The sequence below is a fragment of the Pavona decussata genome, unplaced genomic scaffold (genome assembly GCF_977016875.1).
Source record: "Pavona decussata unplaced genomic scaffold, jaPavDecu1.1 SCAFFOLD_158, whole genome shotgun sequence".
Taxonomy (NCBI): Eukaryota; Metazoa; Cnidaria; class Anthozoa; order Scleractinia; family Agariciidae; genus Pavona; species Pavona decussata.
Genome location: NW_028145570.1, coordinates 791,102 through 804,761, shown reverse-complemented (window position 1 = coordinate 804,761; position 13,660 = coordinate 791,102). Strand labels below are relative to the sequence as shown.

The window sequence follows — 13,660 nt, the reverse complement described above, 5'->3', positions numbered from 1 at the left end:
TCCGCGCGGGTCTATGTCGTGAAGGGTGGCGCAATTTTTTTCTAAAAATAGATTTTTTGGTACAACACATGGGGACGCGTGGACCCCACGCTTGCGGTCTCCATTCCTGATTTAATATGGCTCCTGTTGAAATGCAATATAGCACACAGACATGCCGAAAATTTTCTGGAACAAACTTTTCCGGCGGAAAACGGGGTGGGGATGACATTTGAGAAAGGGCGGGAAGGAGAAGGAAAAGCAAAACGATCGCAAGAAGTCTCGCAAATCGATTGAACTACAATTTTTGGTAACGAAGTTTTCAAGCCTTGTGACAAGTCCTCCTTGACCTCTCCTTACGGCAAAGACTGGGAACAACTTAAATCAAAACCGTCCCACAATGCTGTTCAGAGTCAGAGTGATCCTCAAGCCAAACATGGCGCCAAGCTTGATTCTTGTGATCTATTTGCTAATGTTTTATACTAACACCAATGGCTTTTACGGAACAATGTCCAAATATAACAACACTCGATATGGGTTAAACGTTGTGTTACAGGAGGGCTCAGGTAAGATTTTAGATAAGCCTTGAATTAGAACTACTGTTAGATAATCAGTCGTGATGCAAGCTTATTCATTTAATTTTGAAGGTTGAAACACTATTTCCAACTGAATAAGCTTAATATTCATAAACGTTTGGAAAAAGCACTAAAGTTCCTTATTTTTCAGTTGAAATAGCTTGACTGTACGAGCTACTGCAATAATAGCAGAACGTAAATGATCTAAGTTAAAGACATTTCCCATTGAAGCGAAATGATTTAAGCTTATCGTAAATTGAGAATTGGTCTGGGTTTCAACAAGAATATTTATTTTCTCAAAGTTTAAGCTATTATTCGATTCCAAGCCTGTTATGTGAGTTATTATAACGATATTGTTAACATGCGCATTTTTAATATGCCTTCTCTTTGTTAGCTGACAGTACATTTCTAAATACACTGACTCTGTTTACCTGAGTTAACTTTGGAGTTATGCATTGGTGTTATATCTTGTGTAGTGGGTGTTAAAGAATAAAGAAGTGTTTTTTAAATGCTTTGTTTCTTTCCAAAAATCAAAAATTGGGCAGCTAAAGGGTATATCTCACATATAAAATATTTATTTTTATATCATGTGAATTCTCTCAATACGTTTTTTTTTTTTTTTTAAGTGGCCTTACAGAACACCTGAATATCTTTCTGGCAAAACTTCAACTATGCCCCTTAAAATTAGTAGCACAGTCATTAATTCATGGGTGGGTATGTAATCTGAGATTTAACTGTAGTAGTTCAAAATTATTATGGACTAGTAATTTAAACATAGTTTACAGGGGTTTTAACAAACTACAGCCTAAACTGATGTTAATCTGGCCAATCTGAATGTTTAAATGTTGTATACTGTAAACATTGCCAGGAGGGCTAGCAGCAAAGACCAGTAAAACGTAAATATCCTGGTCTATGTACTTAAGGGGGCTGAACACAGTTTGCGCGCGCTTTACAGATTCTGTAAGTGATGCTATTAAGCGCGCGCTAGGGTTGTGGTACGCAAATACGGCGGTCGATAAAGTGATCCCTCAATTTCACATGAAATGGATAATAAAGTTAAGTTTTGATCCTAAATAACTAAGTTTCTCGTTTCCGGACTCTTTTTCTTTTCTTTCCAAGCAAAAAAACATTCACCAAGACCTTTCGCATGCTTTTCATCTTTGCCATGAAACCCAAATAAAACCACGCATGCGCATTTGACCAAAAAATTGCGACTGGTTGTTTTCGTGGAAATGAACTGTTTTCTAAGGAACCGCTCATTAGAATTCCCTGAAATTTGGCATGAACGTAGTTCCCTTAAAGCGTAACTCGCCTACAAAGAGAAACCGAAATCTTACAGAGGGTATCTTCAAAAAACATTAAAATGCAAAATCAATATTTGCAGAAGATCTCTCTGTCAAAATTACATGAAAATAGTGCAACTGTGTCAGTGTTTTGTGAGTTGTTCTGGATATAAAAAATGGAAAAAATCTAATGAGTACATTTTCTAAAAATAAAGGAAACCTACTATTTATGGACGTTTAATAGTTTGCTGCGTTGCCATGCAAACGGTACTTAGCTCAACAAGACGTATGAAAATACATTCTTTCTTAGTTGGTCTTACACCATACCAATTTTGGGCGTCCAGAAGTACATAGTTTCCAAATAGCGTCTTCTAACACCTGTACACTAAAAAACTGTATTTGGCCACCTTAAGAATAAGAATGACCCAAAACTACAGAGAGATACAGAGCTCCATAAATTGTCTTAAACCATGGTCTTATTTAGGCTTTGTGTAAATAGCCACCGCTCTATTTCTCAGACTGAAAATGTGGTTACTGCGTTTAATGGTTACTGGCAACATATTGCTGGGGGTAATCCTGTGATGGACTAGCATCCCATCCAGGGGGTGGGGGTATGTGACACTCCTAGTTGCCTCATGCTGCAGACAGGGTTAAGCCCCCAGCGTGGGCCACTTAGGCAGTTTCGTTTCTGGGTGGATCCAAATCAATTATTTACAAGTTTTCCAACTATGCTTTACAAGCAACTTTGGTACCGCTCTTTTAACACCAAGCGTTTGTGCTTTTGTACTGACCCAAATAAATTCTGGGTAAGAAAGTTTGCCAATAATGCTTGCCATGCAACGTCAGCTGTGAGATTGATGGACAAGAAACGAATGTTCCACTTTACCTAACATTTATCTTTCAGAGTGCCAGAAAGGGCTAATTGGTGTCAGTTCAGGCAGTAAAGGTGCACTACCCAACAGTGCCATGTCAGCATCAAGTTCTCTCGAGAACTACCCAGCTCATTCAGGCCGCCTGTTATCAAATAACTGGTGGATGCCTGCTGTCCACGACAAGTCTCAGTACTTAAAAGTTGACCTATTAAGTTTGGCAGTGGTTCGAAAGTCAGCTGTCCAAGGCTCTGGTGATAGCACAACTGCTGGTGCCCGAGTAATTTCATACTTTCTCTACCACAGTATTGATGAGGACATATGGTTTCCAGCACTTGAAAAAGAAAATGCAAGGGTATGGTAGCTCTCCAACATTAAGGTCATCTTGAATTTTTTGCTGGGGTAGTGAGGGGGTCCTTTAGTGCTAGGTGCCGGGCAAATCAGCCAGGTGTGAACATGATTTTGCCAGGCTGGTTTGACAGTATAATTTTACCAAATCCTCTTGCAAATAAGTGGAATTCAAATAATTTCCTTGTTTATGAAACAAACTGCCCTTCTGCACTTGCTGGGACATGGGGGGGGGGGGGGGTGTGGGTGGGTGTTATTGCTTCTCACTCTTTAGTCTTAGTTTTCATCCAATCCCAACAAACTTTTTAAAATATATTAATTTTGTAAAATAATTTTTTGCAATGGTGCAATTATAATTTTTGGTTTCTCTACTTCCCATTACATTGGGAATCCAGATACTTTCTCCTACGTTTCCCACCGTTTGTAGTCCATGTCTATGTCTCCCTATGGGGGAGGGGGTTGGGCAGGGGGTTTTGTCTTGTATGTGCCCTTTTTCCTAGTGCACATCTCTTCCCAGGTGGCCCCATCTTACTCACTTAATTGCATTTCAAAAATAATGTTGCATAATGGTGCAAAAATTTTGGTTATTTGGAATCCTGCTTCCTCCACCATAGTTAGACATGTTTGTAAGAAAACATTACCAGTTCTTACCTCAAGTACTTTGCAGCCATTGCATTGCTTTAATATTTATATATTGAACAGATGTTAAATGTACTGTCCTGTTTGAGTGTCATTAATTATCCCTTTTTACAGCTGTTTGTGGGGAATATCAACAACAGTGAAGTGATTTCTAACAGCTCCTTTGCACCATTCCTGGCCCGTTATGTGAAGTTTTGTCCACAAAGATGGAACAAAGAAATTGCACTGAGAGTTGAATTGTATGGCTGCAAAGCTGAAGGTACATTTATCAACCTTGTAATGAAACCTTTGTTGAAAATCAAGGTTCTGGTTTCTTTTAAAAAAATGTCAAAAATTTTAACAATTCCAAAGTCAACCTATCTGAATTTTTAAGTGGAAAAACATCTAGCTTTGAAGGATGATGAATGGAATCGAACAGATGTAAGTTTGCAACAATTGAGACTTGTAAGTTAGTTATTGGTGTTGTCATGGTAACTACTGCGGCGAGACCTCAGCTCTCTCAAAGAGAAAGCTGGGTGTACATACCCATCTGTCATATTAATTTTGGTAGGGTTGGATAATCCTGTTGGAATGGAGCTTAAGACAATTACAGATGACTCCATCACTGCAACATCAATGGAGGGTAACACTTTCCAGCCAAGCAGTGCTCGTCTTCACCTTAATATTGCCGGCGGTGGTTGGTGTGCAAAAAAGAGCCTTCATGATGTGCCGCAGTATCTGCAAGTAGACCTGGACAGAAGCTGGGCTTTGATAGCTGTTGCAACACAGGGAATTGAAAGTAAACAGAGCTGGGTGTCAGAATACTATTTGTCTACTACTTTTGATCACAAAGTTTGGATTTTTGTGCACGACTTTACTGGAAAAAAGGTGGGAAATTACTTCAATATTGACAGGTTCCAAAGGATCCTTCCAAAAAATACCTCAGTGAAACACAACTTGCTTTATTTTACAGGACCTTTTCTCTAAAAGAAACTGATCATGTATCTTATAGGGTGCCTCGACCGACAATCAATCAGTGGTGAGAGTAATCACCTCCCACCAATGTGGCCTGGGATCGATTCCCGGAATCGGCTTTATATGTGGGCTGAGTTTGTTGTTGGTTCTTGCGGCCCTTGCTCCCTAAGAGGTTTTTTCTCTGGGTACTCCAGTTTTCCCCTCTCCTAAAAAAACCCCAACATTTCTAAATTGCCAATTCAATTGCTCGGAGCATTAGCATTTATTGCTAGAGGCCTAACCAGCCGAGGGTAAATAAAGTGATTTAGATTTTAGAAGAGCAGCTAAGGAGAATGTTTAAAAATGGTTAGCTACTATTAGAAGAAATATTAGTGTTGTTTTACTAATGTTACATAAATTGTAACAAATTAATCAAAGCCGATAGCAGCCATGGTAGAAATATAAACTGAAAGGTTATTTGTTTGCTCTTATCATTGTTAATTGCAGCTTTTAAAAGGTAACTCTGACCCACCAGAGAATGCGGTGATGCATCATTTACCAAGCTTTACTTGGGCCAGTGGAGTTCGTATTCACCCTCGTGATTGGTACCAAAGTATTTGTCTCAGAGTCGAATTTTATGGAATGGACTCAAAAGGTGAATTGTTTATTATAAACTTAGGGTGAATTCTTTCACGACAATTCAGGGTCTATTCTTTTTCTGGTTTAGTTTGCAAAAAATTGTAATTCCACCTATTCTTATTAACCTGTAAACCTTCCCAAAAGCTTATAATTTCTGTTCATATTTCTGTTATCAGGGACAGAAATTATGAACATAATGCTACACTGTTCATTTTGTGAAGAGAATAGGTCCCAGAAGAACACACCCTTAGTTATATTATATAAATTAAATTGGATTTTGAGACATTGGCTTTATAATGGTATAATGGTAGCTGGATCAAAAAAATTCTATATTGGGAAGACTAGTGACACAAGGTAAACAAATTAAGGAACCCCAATATCTTTCCTATCCAGCTTTAGTAGTCATGATTCAATGAGAGGGCACAGCTTGGGAAATCAAATGGACATGGATTAGCCATTTATTAGTAAACACAGGATTGGGTTGGAAACCAAGACATTTGGGACATGATTCAAGAATGTTACCATTTCATTGCAACCACATTTAGACTAAGCAACCTTCATTGTGTTCACCTGTTTTAAGGACAGTGCCTACTAATACAGAAGTATTTTTGTGCAGTTTATGACTATGCGGGAAAAGCAGATCTTAGCAAGGGCTATATTGGAATCCAATAAGAAAATTGGGGGTAACCATGAATTTTTGGAGATTTAATTGTAAAAAGCGCCAAAATACAAAACAATGTGTGGCATTTTTCCCCAATTGAAGCTTAATTATCTCTAAAAAAAAATGCGTGGTTACCCCTATTTTTCAACAATCCTTGCCAAAATCTGCTTTTGCCACGTAGATATAAACGAAACCATGTTTTACTTCTTTCTGCCAGTCAAAAAAGTTACATTTATATAATGTGCAGGTAATTGAAGGGTTTCCAAAAAAACTATGATAAGTGGAAATTTGGCCACAAAATCCAAATTGCTCCATTTTTATTTTCTTTTTGCCTTAAGGCTGTTCCCACTAATTCAATTGGACAAGATTCATGAATAGGCTAATTCTTAAAATTTAAGCCTCATCTGACAAATACGAGGCTAGAGAGCAATGTGAATGTGCATGATGGACAAATTTGCACTTTGCATGTAGTTTTTTACTTAGCCTTCAATTTCTTATGAAACTAGATTCATTAACCATTAACGATGATAAAAACTGGTGTGACGATAATGCTGAGCTACGGGCACCAAACAGTGCGCAGTACGTAAGAACATGCTTCTGTTCCCCTGGATATGAAGGAGACTCATTGTTTCATTGTGAAGGTAAAGTAAGGATATGAAGGCGCAATATAAAAGAGGCCTTTTCAAAGCCCACTTGTCAATCAACAGAAAACAAATTAGCAGAGAATAAAAGTACACAAATTCAATTTGTCTTTTGTATTGCTTAAACTGAGGCAAATTAGAAAGAAGAACTGTGATACCATTTATAAATTGCTCCCCATAAGAAATAAGCCTGGAATTAAACACTTAAGCTGACTGTCAAATATTTCATGCAAAACGTCTTGTTTGATAACGGTCATTCTCCTGTGTATTCTTTGCACATTCACACCATGTTAATTGGAATTTGATGATGATAATGAGTGGTAAAAAACAATATGTTACCTTTTAATCGCTGATTGTTCTACATGTAGCTCTTAAAATGTGCGCAAAATCTTATATGATTTGACTTAGTTTGCCATTTTGTTCTATTAAATCTTTAGTTTGCAAAGAGTAGGGAAACTATCATCATTATATTCAATTGTCAATGTCACCTTCATCATAAAATATACTTATCCCACTTGAAGTTTCTTCTCAGTTAAGAAAGTAATATTAAGAAGTTCTTGTTCAAGTATCATTTTAAATGTCTGCAGATGTAGATGAATGCAGCATTGGAGACAATGTTTGTGGCTCTCCAGAGAGACATTGTACAAACACACCGGGTTCTTTCAACTGCGGCTGTGGACCAGGCACCACTAAGAAAGGAGACAATTGTGAAGGTTGTGTATTAAAGTTATTATGCAGTCTGCAGTTTACCCTTTCACTCCCAGAAGTGATCACTATGCAATTCTCCTTACATTACCAATACATTGTCAACCAGACAGGTGATGAGAATGAAAAAAAGTCATCAACTAGATGATATTGTTTGATGTAACAACAAATTCTGTGAGCTAACTTTATCCCCATCTAGACTGGGCTTGTTTTGGTCTCCTGGGGGGGAGGGGGTACGGATTCTGCCCAATTCAGATTATATTGGGGAAACTGCCTAAACGTTTTCACGTAATCTAGGAAGACTGAAAAAGAATTCACCAAAGGAAACTTGAGTGTTGAAATACTGCAAAATTGATTTTGTTCCAGATATTGATGAATGTGCTAATGCAAGAGATGTCTGTCCATTTTTGACTGTGTGTGTCAACACAGTGGGTTCATTTATTTGCGACTGTAGAGAGCCAGGCTTTCTGGCAGATGGCAAACAATGTCTGGGTAGGATGTAGTATGCAGTGTGTATTTATCATAAAGCATGTTAAAACAAGAATTATGGAACATGATTCTAACAATATTGAGACTGCAGTTAAAAGTTCAATGGAATTGCATTGATCAAATGAAAGCTTTTGAGAAGTACATAATTACAGCAGTTTTTCTCTTGTGGCAACTCTGTGGCTGGAATCGTAAAGTGTAACCATTCAGAACAAAGCTTTTGCACAATACTTTCATGTGGTACCCTGGCATTGATTATGATGACATTTGAGTTTTTCCATGAAATCTAATAGCGTGACCATTCAACAGGTAGCTATCGGGCAGACTTAACATTTGTTACATTTAAGTTCGAGTTATTTTCTATTTTTTGAATTTGGGCAATATTGGGAGTGACAAGGAACACAGAAAAGGATTTCCTTGTTTCTGAAAAGGTACAGAGACAAGTAGGATCCTGAAATGATAAGAAATGGCATAATTTAATAATATGACATATTAGCCACATGTACTGAAAAATGACACGTACACTGTGACATCTTTCCATTTGTTGGTCGACGATTACTATATGTCAATGTTGCAACTAGTTTGGATGCTCTACCACTGAGCCATAGGACTCATTGGAGAGCTTGCATTGGCCATTCCTATAGCTCACTGGTAGAGCATCTGAACTAGTAATCCGAATGTCTGTCCTGTAGATATTGACGAGTGTGAGATTGGCAACCATACATGCAAGGAGAACTCTGTTTGCGTTAATGCTCTTGGTTCATTTGCATGTTTCTGTACTGTGGGATACACTGGATGGAATTCACCGGATGGCAAACAACAGTGTTCAGGTTCGTCAGTAGAATCTTTGGTTTCCACTAGCCGAGTTAGTTCTTTGATGTTTACCATTTGCATAACAAATGTGGGAATTTTGGTTGGAAAATAAATGGATCACTAAATAGTTGGAAATTGAATCTGGAATTTTTGGGTAACTCCAGGGTACTCCTCTTTTCCTATTCAGAATACCATGTTGGAAAATTCTGTACCATTTGTTATTTAAGCACGGTCGAAAAAATGTAAACAAACAAAAAAGTAAACAAAAGGGGGTCAATTTTGGCTAAATGTTTTGCTAAGGGAGCATTACGTTTGCCAGAGCGTAATTTGGTTAAGAAAAACGATTAAAGTATACTTATCTTAGAGCAAGGTTTTGACTTGCGTCCTATGCGGGTTGAATTTGTTGTGGGTTCTTTTCCGACTTGCCCCCCTCCTCAAAAACCAACATTTCGAAATTCCAATTAAATCCGAAGAATGTCCCCAGTTAGTGCTCTGCGCTCAATACATTGACACTTAAATGAAGTGATTTATTTAATTCATGTTTGTGCTAGAGCATTAAACAACTGGCCACAAAAAGTCTGTTTTACACTTACCTTGCAGACATTGATGAATGTGCAATTACTCCAAAGCTGTGCGACAGCAATGGGGAATGTGTGAACACTGTAGGCTCCTACTATTGTTTGTGTAAGAAGGGATTTGTAGCAAGGGGCTCAGAATGTGAAGGTAACATACACTTTAATGGCCTACCCATACTTTGTTTAGATAAATAGACAATAATTCTGGATGAACTTAGGTAAACATTTGTAGTTCTTCTGATAACAGATGAACTATTTGCTTACAGCTACAGTTCAGCTTGATAAACAAGAAAGGTCTCTTTGCCGGAAGTTAAACGCATACAAATTAAACAAGCACCACTAATTTGTCTCACAGTTGGTCCCATTTACACTAGACACAAACTACTGGACAGATGATTCCAATGGATAGAGAACCTTTCTGTAGTAAAAACTGGAACAATGTTGTGTTCTGTTCGACTGCTTATAAAGTGCGAATTTTATGACTATTTCTGTGAGAAATGTACATTGAACCAAGGAGTCTCTAGTGTAAAAATGTGGGTGAATATGTAACCCATACGAGGCAGGGATGACACTAACTTTTGAAGCATGCAGGGAAATGAAAGAAGGTAGTAGGGCATTTTTTTTTTCTAATGTTGCACGAAGCCTTTCTTTTTCTGTCAAAATAGCTGGAGATTTCTCAGCCCCATCCCTATTTGACAATCTTGTGTTGTATTTATTGTGAGATGATTGGATTTATGCCTGGTTACTAACCTGATTAGTCAATTGTGTCGTGGCGTTGTGGTAACTGTTCTCAGTTTCAATCAGCTATAATTTGCTATTTTGTTAGTCGAACTTGACGGTTGTTTTTGGCCTACTTTTTACCCATTCTGTCTCAAGGTAGAGGTAGCTGATAGCATTGGTGCAGCAGTTATGTAGTCCAGTGTTACAGATCTTTTTCTCATGACCAAGGCCCAGTTGGTTCAAAGCCCGGTTGAGCTAATCCTGGGTTAACGTGAACTTTGATTCAAGTTTTATTACTAATCAATAAATCTCAGGTTTGACTTCACTCTTCCTAACCTTTAGTATAAAAGTGGCGTTTAAAAACATTAACGTTTAATCGTGGATTAGTGTTAATCAGCTGTCGAACAACCGGGCCCTGTATGTTTTATCAGTGATATTGTTAAGGGAAATCTGATGCCTATCGCTATTGCAGGGACAAAATATTAATGGGTTAGTGAGCCATCAGTCGAATAACTGAACATCAGTCCATATTCAAGAGATTGAATATATCGTAAAGTATGGTTGACACGAACTTGTCATCTACTGTTTGCTTCACAGATTTAGACGAGTGTGCTTCAAGCCCTGCAGTTTGTGAACATGATGCATTGTGTGTCAACCTCCCCGGTTCATATGCTTGTCAGTGTAAGCTCGGTTACCATCTCACTGACAGTCTGTGTCAAGGTAAGCATCTCAACCACTGATTAGAAACTCTCAATGGGGCAATAAAACAATCGATTGTTATGAAAAAAATAAGTGCTCTAATGTAAGTTTAGTGCCCTTGCATTTGTTAAGGTAAATATGACCCACAGTTCCTACATCAAGTCATGTCAATGGCAGTTTGAATTTTAACAAACCTCTTTGAAGTTTATACATGTGAAACAACGTGGAGTATTACCAGCAGTGGATTTATCCAATGTTCGTATAATCAATGACTTACTAGTAACGACAAGTTGATTATTTCCGATTGTAGGGAAACTCGATCTATCCAATTCCCATCAGTAACTTTAAAGGCCCGTTTAAACAGTTTCAACATTTGCTTCAACATGCGTTTATCACAGTTGTTGAACCAAATCAGGTCGGAGGCGTTTGAACAGGTCGTTCAACATTTTTGAAAGCGTAAAAAATGTTGAAAGCTTGTTAAAAGTGTGTTGAATCAAATTTGAAATGGTTTAAACTTTCATTCAACATTTTCTTTGTTCTTGAAAATGTTGAATGGCGCTGAAACCGTTTGAACGCTCCGTTCATCCAACATTTGACCAACATTCAACATTCAACCGTTCAACTTTTGTTGAACGAATGTTGGGAAAATGTTGAAACCGTTTAAACGGGCCTCAACATTTAGAGTGCTATATGGCATTTTACCTTTAACGCTTTTAGAAAGTTCCAATAAAATCGATATTAGAACTGGCTCTTTAATTGTCAGTCTAGGTACAGACCAGGGGGCAACTGTTTTGTTGTTTAAGCTTCATCCACTCGGTGATTTTTTGTGGTGTTAAGGCTTAGGGTCATTTGGCGAGAGAAGCTTCAGGTAGTTAAATGCTTACGACTGTCTCCTCAACAGATGTGAATGAATGCCAACAGAATCTGGCTGAGTGTCACCACAGAGCAGACTGTTATAACACTGATGGCTCATATCTCTGTGTTTGTAAAACAGGTCTTTATGGAGATGGATTTTTCTGTTCAAGTACGTTTGCTTCAAAGGTTGTTTCTAATAAACATGTGGGAGTCTAACCCTATCACTTGTACAAAATTCACTTTAATTAGAATTTGCAAGATCTACGCATTTAATATACTAGAGAAAAGAAAGGTACAGGAATTTAATCAGTTTATGACGATTCATTGATCCACCAAAAAAGTCTGTTTAGGGAAAAGCAATGAAGTGGAGAAGTGCAACATTACTCTTTGTATCTTGGAAGTCTTTAGAAAAGGGAGCGCTAACAAGACTGCTTGAATTTGATTTTACCTTTGACAGATACTGACCATTGTTCAAAAGAGGACGAAGAGTGTAATGCAGCATTAAAACGTGAAGAAGAGCAAAGTGGAGTAAACGTTGAAGTGCTCAAGAAGAGTAACGGATGACAGCCAGTAAACCTGGCAAACTGCTTCAAGCACTGTTTATATTTGTTACGTTGAAATGTTTTAAATTGCAAAGCACATTTTCACATTTAAAGTATATTCTGTTGATCAGATTTGTACCTTAACATAAAGTATTTTACAGCAATAGGGTTTGCGGCATTTGATTTTCAACGGATCTTTACTGCCACTAATAACGTTGTCAGTAACAAATTTGTCTTCCTTAGATTCGTACTTAAGTGGAATTTATAGGCAATGGCTCCAGATGTACACAGAATAGACCTTGTGAGTGTGAATGATTTTGCATCTGGGCTCACGTTGGAGAGGTTGAGACAGCTTATGGGATTGTGTGAAGTTGTTGACAAGAGTAAACATAACAACCTGGACAAAAACTCTTGGGACAAGACTAAACGCCAACAGAAAACTGACTCCATTGTGATGCCAAGCGTGGGGATTTGAGCCAAGTCACACCAGTGGAACATGTTACTGAAAAAAGACTTCTTGGTCATTTCAAGGCTGTCATTAGGGAACATAAGCCTAGATGTTTGTGAGCCATGGACGCTTACCAGAAGTGAAATCTTCCCCTTGTTGGATTGTATTTGTTTCTCGACAGACTGGAAAACTTCTGCTATGATATATACTGACTTGCCATTATAAATGCGATGGCATCAAGATACATCAGAAAGGAAAAATTGAACTTTTGTTTGCTATCAGTGGTGCAAAAGTGCCTGTTACCAGCTCGTGAAGGGAAGTAGCCACTCATGGTTGTTGTCTTTCACACAATGTGTAAGTCTAAGTTGTCAGTCATCTATTTTCTGGTCAGGATTACTGGTTGCCAGCTGACGTTAGCTCTGTCCACTAGGTTATCCATCCTTATTACATTACTTGTTTATTTATTTACTTTTGTTATGCCCCATGACGGAACAAGTATTCAGTTTATGAGCAGAATATGAATGACAGCATCAACCTAAATCTGCATACCTCTTTATATTTGATTGTTGGCATGGCACAATTACGTTAACATTGTTGGAATATATATACATCTTAAAACTGTTCTTCTGAGTTATACAATTAACACCAAAACTTCCAAGTATATGTACTCAGACTGATGCCAAATATCCCAGTGCAGACACATTTGATGGTCGAAACCCAACACTGCCACCAGTACCTGTCATGGATCATTACCAATGTAGTATCACCAGAATACCTTTGCTATCTCTTCATGGGGCAGGACCTCTTGGTGTGACCTGAGAATGGATCGAACAAATAAACTGTAGCAGCTAGATATTTAGTCTTTGCCTAGAACTCTTATGGATTGGAGCAATTTACTGCAGACATGTACGACTTAGAGGCCTAAATCATGCCTCGAGACATACTTTGTAATTACTTGTCAGTTATAATTGTTTGTCTTGGCTACTGTTAGGTACATGGTTGCACATTAAAAGTAAACTGAGGTGACATATTTCTGGTATCCATTCTCTCATTGTCTAGTTCCCTCAGTGTATTTGCACAAGGTTTTTTTTCCTGTCACATTTCCCTACTTTATTTCTGACCATGCAATTCTGTACGACTTCTGCGGATTCTTAGGCCCAGCGAATTTAAAGGTATCAGAGGAGATGTATACCCTAGCTGCACTACATGTAAATGTTTAATCCTCACTCGATTTAACCCCGAAGTACTATTAA

The 13,660-nt window shown here is 38.0% G+C and overlaps 2 protein-coding genes across 2 annotated transcripts in view; one reads left to right on the top strand and one right to left on the bottom strand.

Annotated features, from left to right (window-relative positions):
- The first annotated feature begins 378 nt into the window (after positions 1-378).
- Positions 379-13,437, top strand: LOC146465008 (uncharacterized). Its single transcript, XM_085129041.1, has 13 exons — positions 379-542; positions 2,739-3,058; positions 3,805-3,949; positions 4,241-4,557; positions 5,131-5,278; positions 6,430-6,564; positions 7,152-7,277; positions 7,636-7,761; positions 8,448-8,585; positions 9,169-9,291; positions 10,461-10,583; positions 11,464-11,586; positions 11,875-13,437. Exons 1-13 carry the CDS (start codon positions 413-415, stop codon positions 11,979-11,981), a joined length of 2,061 nt encoding a protein of 686 aa, XP_084985167.1. The 5' UTR covers positions 379-412; the 3' UTR covers positions 11,982-13,437.
- The window catches only part of LOC146465006 (DNA topoisomerase 3-alpha-like), a 29,883-nt gene continuing 28,094 nt past the window's right edge, over positions 11,872-13,660 (bottom strand). Inside the window, exon 37 of the mRNA XM_085129040.1 lies at positions 11,872-13,222. Within this exon, the coding sequence (XP_084985166.1) occupies positions 13,188-13,222 (35 nt within the window). The 3' untranslated portion in view covers positions 11,872-13,187. The remainder of the gene's footprint in view (positions 13,223-13,660) is intronic.

Excerpts from the sequence above, each read along its gene's own strand:
- LOC146465008 (XM_085129041.1), top strand. The coding sequence starts at position 413 with ATGGCGCCAAGCTTGATTCTTGTGATCTATTTGCTAATGTTTTATACT. Across the intron at positions 6,565-7,151 it reads CTCATTGTTTCATTGTGAAG|ATGTAGATGAATGCAGCATT; the intron begins GTAAAGTAAGGA and ends AAATGTCTGCAG. Across the intron at positions 9,292-10,460 it reads AAGGGGCTCAGAATGTGAAG|ATTTAGACGAGTGTGCTTCA; the intron begins GTAACATACACT and ends TTTGCTTCACAG.